At 37.0% G+C, this 12,405-nt stretch overlaps 1 protein-coding gene across 7 annotated transcripts in view; it reads left to right on the top strand.

Annotated features, from left to right (window-relative positions):
- The window catches only part of RNF170 (ring finger protein 170), a 46,186-nt gene extending 37,008 nt beyond the window's left edge, over positions 1–9,178 (top strand). For 6 of the 7 annotated variants that reach the window (XM_059384054.1, XM_059384057.1, XM_059384060.1 and 3 more), the window contains 2 exons: positions 1,303–1,413; positions 6,301–7,007. In XM_059384054.1, the coding sequence (XP_059240037.1) occupies positions 1,303–1,413; positions 6,301–6,570 (381 nt within the window). In that variant the 3' untranslated portion in view covers positions 6,571–7,007. Of the gene's footprint in view, positions 1–1,302; positions 1,414–6,300; positions 7,008–8,901 lie in introns of those variants that run through there. The other variant, XM_059384059.1, reaches the window with a different exon arrangement.
- Positions 9,179–12,405: the final 3,227 nt, after the last annotated feature.

Raw genomic sequence — 12,405 nt, 5'->3', positions numbered from 1 at the left:
TGATTTTTATTAGCAAATTTGTGAAGAGAGGCTGTGTACCTGCTTTCCTACCACCTTTCTCTTCATCACTCCTTCGCTTGGCTGTTTGGAAAGCATCTGAGTCATGGGAAGGCCTGGTTTTACAGCTGAACTGAGGAAGGATAAAAACAGCTAGATGATTTAAACCTAAATCTTCCCATTTTTATCTCCTCACACAGTGACCATTTCTATAGGCATTGATATATTTTAAAATGTACTTGTTTTTCAAGATACTGTCCTCTTCAGATTACCTCAGTATGGTCCTGGGACGCTTGTGTATCTTTACCTCTGCCATGGAGGAAACCAGGTTAAAAGTATTACGTTACATATTAGTATCAAGAATTACCTTTTTTGGGACGTCCGGGTGGCTCAGTGGGTTAAAGCCTCTGCCTTCAGCTCAGGTCATGGTCCCAGGGTCCTGGGATCAAGCCCCGAATCGGGCTCTCTGCTCAGCAGGGAGCCTGTTTCCACCTCTCTCTCTGCCTGCCTCTCTGCCTACTTGTAATCTTTGTCTGTCAAATAAATAAAAAAAATCTTTAAAAAAAAATTACCTTTTTTGATGATAGTAGGGATGGATGCTTCAGAGTGGGCTCCTGCAATAACTTAATCTCTGTATTATGTTTGGTAGCATTCAAAGATACTTCAGATACCAGTGAGGTTGAAGAATAATGATTGTAATCACAAAACACATCCCTAATTTTTCACTCCCACAATAATAAACATATATTTTTATATTACTTTGCTCCTGAATATTTTCTCATCATTTGTTAGCCCAGAGCATTACTGACTTCATCCCTGGTGTCAACTGGAAGATATTAGAACCAGTGTTTGCTTGAGGTACCCATTTGATTTTGTGGGAATTCAAATTACATTTTACATTGGATTTTATTATAAGTCAGTGGTATCTTACTTTCCTCACCATGTTGCTTTTATTTAAAGAAATAACTGAGGGGCGCCTGGGTGGCTCAGTGGGTTAAGCCGCTGCCTTCGGCTCAGGTCATGATCTCAGGGTCCTGGGATCAAGCTCCACGTCGGGCTCTCTGTTCAGCAGGGAGCCTGCTTCCCTCTCTCTCTCTGCCTGCCTCTCTGCCTACTTGTGATCTCTGTCTGTCAAATAAATAAATAAAATCTTAAAAAAAAAAAAAAGAAAGAAATAACTGAAAAAAAATAAAATGAGTGAAATATAAATTTAGAAGCTTTTCTCATTCTATTGAATAATAACACAAAATGAAAAAAATTAATGCTACAGAAAAGTCTAACAATGTTTTTTTTTGTAACATACAGGTGACTTTACTGCTAACAGTATTTGGTGAAAATGACCAATCTCAGGAGGTTGTATCATTGCGTCAAGATATTAATGATTATAACCGGAGATTCTCAGGGCAGCCTAGATCTGTGAGTATTGTTATAGCAGGTGCGAAATTAGAGTATAATGATACTTCTCTTTGGTAAGGTGAGATTTGCCAACATGTATTCTTTGACTATAAAAAGTCTCATTGTTTATGTGTGTTGGATAAAGTTTTAACCTTCCTTGTTGTTGTCAATCACTGAGTTACAGCTTTCCCAAGGACTATAGTTTTCTATCTTTAAAAAAAAAAAAATGGCATTATAAAAGTCTTTATGAAGGAGATTACAGAAAAAAAAAATTGGAGGGAAATGTGAAATCTCTAAAATAGGGATTATCTAATGAGAAGCTTAGAACTAAGAACTTCTGGAGAGTTTTACAATTTGTGTTTTCCACTTTTTTATTTACCCTGGGCCTCCTCTTTGAAATGTTTCCCTAACTAACTCTAGGTGTTAGGGAAGTTTTTTGTTATGTCATTTTAGTTCTCAAAAACATTTGATTTTTAAAAAAACACATTAATTTTATGATTGACCTCCTACTCCCCAAAAAAGGCATTTGATAGATTAAAAACTCTATCACATTTTACTAGCTTATTCCAGTTTTTTCCAAAATCTAACAAAGAATTCCCGAAGTGTGTGCACGACTAAGTATGTACTTTAAAAATCAGAATATTCTAAGTACAGATTTATATGGAAAGCCTAGATCCCTCCTCTGAGATCAAAGCATATGTCTGAGTGCTTGGCTTATGTCTCCACTTGGGTGTTGCATCGGCATCTCAAACGTGATACGTGCGATATTAAATTGCTTCCCTCCTCAGCTCGGTGTTTTCTTTTCTCAGTCTACTTAGCTGTTTTGATTTATTCCTTTCCCTCATTCGCCTCATCTGGTATATAAATGAGTTGTATCATTTCTTTTCTCATTTGGGGAGATCCTCTCATGTTTAGCTCATAAAAATGTCCTGTGTCTGTAGCCATCATTCTAGCCCAAGCCACCATTATCTCTTGCTTAGGATAATTGCAAGTAGCCTCTCACTGCGATTTTTTTCTCTGCGCAGGAGCCCGAGTAATATTTTGAAAACATAAGAACATGATGTTCTTGTATTTTAAAACTTCCAGTGGGGGCGCCTGGGTGGCTCAGTGGGTTAAGGCGTCTGTCTTCGGCTCGGGTCATGATCCCAGGGTCCTGGGTTCAAGCCCCACATCGAGCTCTCTGCTCAGCAGGGAGCCTGCTTCCCCACCTCTCTCTCTGCCTGCCTCTCTGCCTACTTGTGATCTCTCTGTGTCAAATAAATAAATAAAATCTTGGAAAAGAAGACAAAGAAGAAAAAAAAACTTTCAGTGTTTTGGAATAATGTTCCAACTCCTTCCTGTACTAAAAGGCCCCCAGCATGACGTGGTTTCCCGCCTCCCAAGCTTCACCCAAAATGCCTCACCTCCACCAGCCTCCTTTCAGCTCTTGAAGTGCACTCCCAAGTCTTGCCATCTTAATGCCTTCACACATGACCCCTCAGTTGGGAATGCTTGTCTCTCTGCTCTTCTCGTGACTGACTTCTCATCCTTTAGGTCGTTCTTAAATAGACCTTCCTAAGAGAGGGTTTCTCTGATCAACTAAGGTATCCTCTATCACTGTCCTCTGCACCATTCCTTTGTAGCATTTGTCACAAACTCTACTCAAATCTTGTTCATTATCTTTCTCTCAGTAGACTAAAAGCTTCATGAGGGCAAGGACTGTATGTATATATTCACTGCTATATTCCCATCACCAGTTTCAGTACCTGGCATACAGTAGGCCCTTAATATTTGTTGAATAAATTAGTGATTTATCTTTAAGAGTTGATACTACTACTGTCAGCCAAGAATATTGGCTATTAAAGTGCTTCAGTACTAAACACTTGTGTGCTCTCATGCTTCCTCACACATATTTCTGATACGTGATGTGGTATACATTGAAGGGCATACAGTTTCATCTGTTGTGGATAAAGGTAAGTCTTCTAGATGTCTAAACAAAAAGAAAACTTAATCACTGGTGTCCCCCACAGATATCCGGGGACCTCTTCTTTTTCACCCAGCAACTTTTTTTTTTTTTAAACATATCCTCCAGTGACATCTAGAGGATGATTCTTTGAAAATAAGTATGTTCCAAATTCAAGAACTACCACTGAACTTAAAAAAAATAAAATCATTTTAAGATATTCATTCCTGTTTTTAAGTGTGAAAGCATATCTTTGCTCAATTACTAATTTTTGGTGGGTGTCAGATATTTAATAATTAAGAAGTAGGTGATAAAATTACAGTATGATAGAGACTTTTAGCTCTTTGATATTTCCTCATCCAAAGTTGGAGCAAGATTGTGATTAATACACAGATATTTCTTTTTTATTTTTTTTTAAAGATTTTATTTATTAATTTGACAGAGAGAAATCACAAGTAGATGGAGAGGCAGCCAGAGAGAGAGAAAGAGAGGGAAGCAGGCTCCCTGCTGAGCAGAGAGCCCGATGCAGGACTTGATCCCAGGACCCTGAGATCATGACCTGAGCCGAAGGCAGCGGCTTAACCCACTGAGCCACCCAAGTGCCCCAATACACAGATATTTCTTAATAACCCCCATTTCATACTTCTTGTCTGCTTATTACAGATTTTATATATAAGTCATACCATATGAGAAGTGAATGAACAGTTCTGATAAAGGACAGAAAAGTATTCAAAAGATACACTGGCTGGTCACTAGAATATTTAAAATAATTTACCATAGACTTGTAAAAGTTGTGCAGCTGTTTTGCTTTAAATGTGAATTTCTCCCATAAAGAATAGAAAGTTAACATAGGAACTCATTCTAAAAAGACCATTTAGGTTTTTTTGTGACCAGTTTTCCAAAAAGGATTTACAGGATTTTCTGGTGGAGTTTATAGAACTGCTTCCTTATCACTTGCTCAGTTCTTCCCATTTTTGTCTCCACTTCCCTCTCTACTTACTTGGCACTCATGAAAAACAAAATATATACTTGGACATACTGTAATTATATGGATTGTTAATTAGAACTGAGCTAATTAGAACAGTGGAATTACCAAAGGAAGTGACTTTCTTTGTCTGGTCAGTTTCTCTGTATGTACCAACCCCTGAGAAACAAGATAGTGAAAGAAGTTATGTTGAGAAGTCATGGTAGTTCCTTACTACACAGGACCATATAGTCCAAACAGACTACACAAAGAAAATGCAAAGTTTGCAGACAGAGGGTAAACTAACTTGCTCAAGATCATACAAATAGATACTAGTACTCGTTTTTTTTTAAATTTTTCTTTTCTTTTTTTAAAGATTTTATTTATTTATTTGACAGAGAGAGGGACAGATCACAAGTAGGCAGAGCAGCAGGCAGAGAGAGGGGGGAAGCAGGCTCCCTGCTGAGCAAAGAGCCCGATGTGGGGCTCGATCTCAAGACCCTGAGATCATGACCTGAGCCGAAGGCAGAGGCTTTAACCCACTGAGCCACCCAGGCGCCCCGATATTAGTACTCGTTTTTAACAGCTTTATTTAGATGCATTTTACACTGCATGAAGTGCAACCTGTTTAAAATATATAATTCAATGCTCTTTAGTGTATTCAGAGTAAATATAATCTAGTTATTGTCATAATCTAATTTTATAGTATTTTCATCATCCCAAAAGCTTTGGTATCCCTCCCCATTCTCCCCTTTCCTGTCCCCTTTCCCCAGTCCTTGGTAACTACTAATTTACTTTCTGCCTCTATAGATTGGGCTAGTCTGGATAGTTCATTTCATTGAAATGGGATCATATAATATATGGCCTTTTGTCGCTGGCTTATTTCCCTTAGCATAGTGTTTTCAAGGTTCATCCATGTGGTGATATATAAACCAGAGCTTCATTGCTTTTTATGGCCAAGGGATACATATTATTTTGTTCATCCATTCATCAGTTGATTGACATTGGAATTGTTTACACTTTTTGGCTATTATGAATAATGCTTCCATTCATATTTGTGTACCAGTTTTTGTGTGGACCTTTGTTTTCATTCCTCTTGGGTATATGCCTTACTGCTGGATATTATGATAATTCTGTTTAACATTTTGAAGAACTGCCAAACTGTTTTCAGGGAGGTGGTTTAGTCACACCAGGAGTGTGTGAGGGTCCAATTTCTCTGAATGCCTCAATTTTCAAAAATTTATGCAATTTGTTAAATTTCAGCTGTGAAAATTATGCTCACTTATGTAGAAACCTGGTAATTGATGTTTTTGTACATATTCAGAAGCTTAATTATTTTCATAAAGATAGGGTCTGGCACTCCAAAAATGTTTGTGGCAATTAATAATTCGCTTAAACTCAAGCTAAGCCAAATAAACATCCTGGGAAGGAATCTGTTTCATTGCTATTCTTAGGCTGTCAAAGCCATCCAATTAATGTGTCTTTAAAGTATACCACTTTTATATTGTCTGGCAATTTATAAATGTCTTTTGTATACTGTATCTCTTTTAGTTCTTAATAGTCCTTGTGACACATGCTTGGTTAGTTGTTGTCGGATCTCAATTTGGTTGTGATCTGGTTTCCCCCAGATCACCTGTCTCCCGAAAGATTGACGTTGAGTATAAACCCAGACACTGCTCAAGCCTCAGTCTCTAATCCTATATACACTAAGTGCTTCGTTTGGTTTATTTTACTAATTCAAATTAGAGAGGACTTGAGTTACCTCACTATATCCTATATTTTCAGTTTGTTGACATTTTAGTTGCTTTCCAGTTACCTGCAGTAGGATCGGTCGTATAAGAACCTAGTTATCAAAGAGCTGTTTTCAAATAAAATGTATAACTAGAAAATACATGAAACTCCTTAATTCATGTTAACTGAGTTTGCACATTGTAAGAAAATTATATTATTCTGATACTGACATATTAGATGACTAGTCATATTTTGTTCTTCTCCCTGCCAGATTATGGAAAGAATTATGGATCTACCCACTTTACTGAGGCATGCATTCAGGGAAATGTTTTCAGTTGGGGGCCTTTTCTGGATGTTCCGCATCAGGATTATACTTTGTTTAATGGGAGCTTTTTTCTATCTTATATCACCTCTAGATTTTGTACCTGAAGCCTTGTTTGGAATTCTAGGCTTTCTAGATGATTTCTTTGTCATCTTTCTGTTGCTCATCTATATCTCTATTATGTATCGAGAAGTGATAACACAGAGACTAAACAGGTGAAAAAATGTGAGTTTACTAATATTTCAGCCAGTGTGTGAAATCAGACAGAAGGGCCGATGGCAGTATACAGCATTTGACTATTATTGTACAAGCTTAAAACCACTGTATGACAAACATTTGATTTCATTTGGCAAATGCCTAGCAAGATATGACTGGAATTTTTACATTACAGGTTCTAATATTAAGGTTAGAATTATAATAATTTACGATTATATCTTGATTCTGTGTTGTCTATAAAGTCTCTGGAAAAACTATAGAATTATATAAAAAGGGATGATTTTATGTTTTTCTTTTTCAAAAATTAGATTCATTGGATGTATAGTAAGATATTGTTTTATAGTTTATCCAATTTATCCTTCTCAGTGTATACCTATATGATAATATATTGCTATGAAATGCATCTAATTATTTTTGTTACAATAAAATGTTGTACAATATTGGGGGAAAGTCACTGTGTCTTTTAGTACTAGCTACGTTTTATGGACTTAACAGCAGTTAGGCTTTGTCATCCTGATAGAGTTCTTTGCTCTCAGCTAAAAGTGAAAGAATGAACTTGAAATTTATAATTTGATTTCATGTTCTGGTTTATAAGACACTTCTTAATAGAAGTATTAACGTACAAGATATTTATCTGCAGTCAGCACACATGATTTTCTCAGTTCTGAAATTTAAATAAGAATTTGGTACTTTTATAGGAATAATACATAAAAGTAACTTGTAAAGGGAAATTTTTTTCAGAAACTTCTGTGAAACTTCAAACACATAGAAGTTTGATGCATTTCTGAGGAAAGTGGCAATGAGCATCAAAGACCTTGGGAGGGGTATAGGAACACTGTTTAAATTTGACAAGAGAAATTACTGGTGAGCTATGTTCAACAGAATGGACAAGTTTGGTTTTCTCATCAGAAAACTTTTGTAATACCATCCCTAGATGGCAGCATATAGCCCGAATTCCTCAGGTCTATCACAGAATGAGCAAATGTTGTCTGAGGCAATTCAGTAAGAAAGTTATCTTGCTTTTTTTTTGATGGCTACAACCTAAGTACCTAATGCTCTCATCTGCAGTTTTTTGTTTCAGAAGAATCAAAACCACAAGTGGTATCAAATCCTAACCCCCTCAGCTGGCACTGCTCATCTGTGGGGTGGACAGCAAGCAGGGTCATCCATGCCAAGGAGTCCGTGTTGGCTCTGTCACCTTGCAGTCACCGATAGTCATACTGTCCATTCATGTATTAGCGAGCTTCATTATGTATGGATATGGAGGGAAAACCCAAATCTGTTACGTTCTCTCAAGTTCATCAGGTTAGTCATCAATTAATAAGATGCTGAGTGAATATCCAGAACAGTATTTTCTAATTTGGGTGGAGGACAAAGCTGTTGCTTGTCATAGAGAAAACAGTAATGCCTAATTATAGCACATTATAATTAAAGGATTTCTCGCATACTTGACATCTTATCCTTAGGACACTTGTGTGAAAAAGGCAGGGCATCGCCTTCCTTTTCATAGATGAAATCCATATGTCACAGGTGAAAGTTTGGTCTGAAGCCATTCAGAGATAAGCGACTAAGCAGGTATTAGACTCTTAGTGAACTTGTTAGCATGGATTCAAATAGATGTGAAGGTTATGAATAGGGGAAGCAGGAGAGAAACTGGGATCCTTGGGAAGTCTCCAGAACACACCGGAGTAGCATCACTTAGGTGATTCTAAGAGGAAAGGTCTAGAAAGGTTACATATCAAGATTTCATGAATCTTAATTCTATACTTCCAAATTAAATGTCCAGTATGGTGGCATGCTGCAGAGAGAACATTTCAGCTGCAATCACCAAGTAGAAAAGCTCATGAGTTGACTTTGTTATGCCACCATTTACCAGATTAGAAATGGATTTTTTTGCCAATTACAAATTTGGTGTGGGGCTACAGCAATGTCATTTTTTAAAAAGGATTTAATTTTCTGCATGTATTCTGCTTCAAGTGTCGCGTTTCTAGTTACAATTTTACTGTAATAATGGGAATTCTGTCTAAGGCTTTCCCAGTAGAGGTGTACTGTACCAACTTTTGTAACATACAAAAACGCTATATAATGTGAAGTCTTACTGAACTGAAAAGGGAACACGTGGACATCTCAGCGTTTTTGGCCTGCTTATTATGTCATCCTTACTGATCACTGAAAATAAACGTGAAAGAGATCTGAGAAAGTATTTAAAGCAAGTAGAGTCGATCAGTGTTCTAAACATCGTAGTAATACTTCTATGATTCAGTTAGATAATATAAATCAAAGGAATAATTTGGATTTTTGTAAAATGCGATATTATAACTTTCACAAAAACAGATGGTCCAGCCCCAGGGGCAGAAGATAACTTCGGGCAGCTGTGTGGGGAACAAGATGGTGGAAACAATTATTCTAACTGTCCACCAGAACAGTGGTTTCAGCTACGACAATTCTCATCATTTGAGAGCAACAGGGGACTAAAGGACTTTGTCAGCCCCTGTGGCTGTGCGGATACAAACAGGGCTGTTTCGGTGGACTGGTGGTCTGGTTCAAACTTTGTGACGTAGGTTGTCAAGCAGTTATTCTTTTGAATAAAAACAACATATCTAAAATGAAAGATTTGTGTTATAGTCCTGTTTAATATTGTTTGCTTTAAAATTCAGAACTCCTGGGGCGCCTGGGTGGCTCAGTGGATTGAGCCGCTGTCTTCGGCCAGGTCATGATCTCAGTATCCTGGGATCGAGCCCTGCGTTGGGCTCTTTGCTCAGCGGGGAGCCTGTTTCTCTCTCTCTCTCTGCCTGCCTCTCTGCCTACTTGTGATCTCTCTCTCTCTGTCAAATAAATAAATAAAATCTTTAAAAAAATAAAATAAAATAAAATTCAGAACTCCTGAAATAGTGTTCAATATGATTGTTGCAATGACTTTGTTTTTCACTAATGGATATCCAGTGTCTCATCACATTTCTAATTAATTATGCTTAGATATTTTAAACTGAAAAAGTAGACATGTTTTTGTTTTTGAGGAAAATTATTTAATCTGGGCAATCTATTCTGGGAATAAAGGTGGAACTGGAATTAGAATTTAGGCTTGTACCCTGATTCCCCACCCCTATTTCTTTCAAGTATATATTTGATAACTGAAATGTTACCTTTTTTTAAACTTATTTAAAAAAAATTTTAATTCCAGTATAGTTAATATACAGTGTTACATTAGTTTCAGGTATACAATATAGTGATATGCAATTCTGTGCATTACTCTGTGCTCATCATAAGTGTGCTCTTACTCCCCTCGCCCATTTCACCCATCCCCCACCCATCTCCTCACCCATCACGAGTTCTCTTTATTTAAGAGTCTGGTTTCTTCTTTATCTTTTTTCTGTGTTTTGTTTCTTAAATTCCATATATGAATGAAATCGTGGTATTTTTCTTTCTCTATCTTAATTACACTTAATATATGTTCTAGATCCATCCATGTTTTTGCAAATGGCAAGATTTCATTCTTTTTTATGGCTAGTATTATTCCATTATGTATCTATACCATATCATCTTTATCCATTCATCTATCAAGGGACACTTGGGCTGCTTCTGTATCTTAGCCATTGTAAATAATGCTGCAGTAAACATAGGGGTGCCTATATCTTTTCGAATCAGTATTTTCATTTTTTGGGGGTAAATACCCAGTTGTGGAATTACTGGGTCACATGGTAATTCCATACTGTTTTTCACAGTGGCTGCACCAGCTTGCTTATCCACCAGCAGTACAAGGGGGTTTGTTTTTCTCTACTTCCTCAGCAACACTTGTTTCTTGGACTTCTGATTTTAGCCATTCTGACAGGTGTGAGGTGGTAACATCTCATTGTAGTTTTGATTTGCATTTTCTTGATGATCAGTGATGTTTGAGCATCTTTTCAGTCTGTTAGCTACCTGAATGTCTTCTTTGGAGAAATGCCTCTTGATGTCTTATGCCCATTTTGTAATTAGACTATTTGCTTTTTTGGTGTTCAGTTGTAGAAGTTCTTTATGTATCTTTGGTAGTAACTCCTTATTGGATATGTCATTTGCAAATATCTTCTATTCAGTAGGTTTTTTTGTTTTATTGTTTGCTGCATAGAAGCTTTTTATTTTTATGGAGTTCCAAAAGTTGTTTTTTTTTTTTTTTTTTACTTGCCCTAGGATACCTGTCTACACAAATGTTGCTACAACTGCTGTCAGAGAGATTCCCGCCTTCTTATTCTCTTCTAGGATTTTTATGGTTTTAGGTCTCATGTTTAGGTTTGAATCATTTTGAATTTTTGTGTACGGTGACAGAAAGTAGTCTGGTTTCATTCTTTTGCACATAGCTGTCCAGTTTTCCCAACACTATTGAAGAGACTATTTTTTCCCATTGCATATTCTTGCCTCCTTTGTTGAAGATTAATTGATCATATAATCGTGGGTTTATTTCTTGGCTCTCTACTCCAGTAATCTGTGAGTCTATTTTTATGCCAGTATCATACTGTTTGATTACTATAGCTTTGCAGTATATTTTTTAAGTCTGGAATTATGATACCTCCAGTTTTGTCTTTGTCAAGATTGCTTTGGCTTTTGGGGGTGTTGTATGGTTCCATACAACTTTCAAGATTATTTGTTCTAGTTCTTTAAAAATGCTGTTGGTATTTTCATAGGGATTGCATTGAATCTGTAGATTACTTTGGGCAGTATAGACATTTTAAAAATATTTCCTCTTCTGGGGTGCCTGGGTGGCTCAGTGAGTTAAGCCTCTGCCTTTGGCTCAGGCCATGATCCCAGGCTTCTGGGATTGAGCCCCACATTGGGCTTTCTGCTCAGCGGGGAGCCTGCTTCCCCCCCTCTCTCTCTGCCTGTCTCTCTGCCTATTTGTGATCTCTATCAAATAAATAAAACCTTTAAAAAAATATTTGCTCTTCTAATCCATGACATGGAATATCTTTCCATTTGTATTGTCTTCGGTTTATTTCATCAATGTTTCATAGTTTTCAAAGTATAGGTTTTTCACCTCCTTGGTTAAATTTATTCCTAGGCATTTCATTCTTTTTGATTTATTTCCTTAATTTCTCTTTCTGCTACTTCATTATTAGTACTTAGAAATGCTATGGATTTCTGTATACTGATTTTGTTTCTTACAACCTTACTGAATTCATTTATCAGTTCTAGTAGTATTTTGGTGGAGTCTTTAAGTTTTCTGCATATTATGTCATCTGCAAAGAGTGGAAGTTTTCCTTCTTCCTTACCAATCTGGATGCCTTTTATTTTTCTTGTCTTATCTCTGCGGGTAGCAGTACTATGTTGAATGAAAGTGAGAGTAGACATCCTTGTCTTGTTCCAGACTGTAGGGGGAAAGCTCTCAGCTTTTCAGCATTGAGTAGGATGTTAGTTATGGGTTTTTCATATATGGCCTTTATTATGTTGAGATCTGTTCCCTCAAGCCTACTCTGGTGAGGGTTTCTATCATGAATGGATATGTACTTTGTCAAATACTTTTGCTGCATCTATTGAAATGATCAGATGGTTTTTATCCGTTCTTGGGATGCTGAAATGTTCTTTTCTGAATCGGTGCCCTTATGTTTGCACCAACACCTTCCCTCATTCCTCTTGAAAGCATTAAATGTACTAATGTACATTTGTAATGTACAGGCCCTTTTTTTGCTAAGCAGCAATGAATAAACTTGGGAATGGGTCAGAATAGGAAAGGGCGCTCAAGTTTTTATGGCCGTAAGTCTTAGTTTCCCAGGACCAGGCCAGTGGGCTGAAAGAGCTGTTGACAGGAGGTGACACTATTAAAGAAATAGACAAACACTGAGTTTTTGTTATTCTCTCAGAACCCGA

This window comes from Mustela nigripes, chromosome 18 (assembly GCF_022355385.1).
Source record: "Mustela nigripes isolate SB6536 chromosome 18, MUSNIG.SB6536, whole genome shotgun sequence".
In the NCBI taxonomy this organism is placed as follows: Eukaryota; Metazoa; Chordata; class Mammalia; order Carnivora; family Mustelidae; genus Mustela; species Mustela nigripes.
The sequence above is the reverse complement of the archived record's forward strand: the minus strand, read 5'-3'. Positions and strand labels throughout refer to the sequence as shown.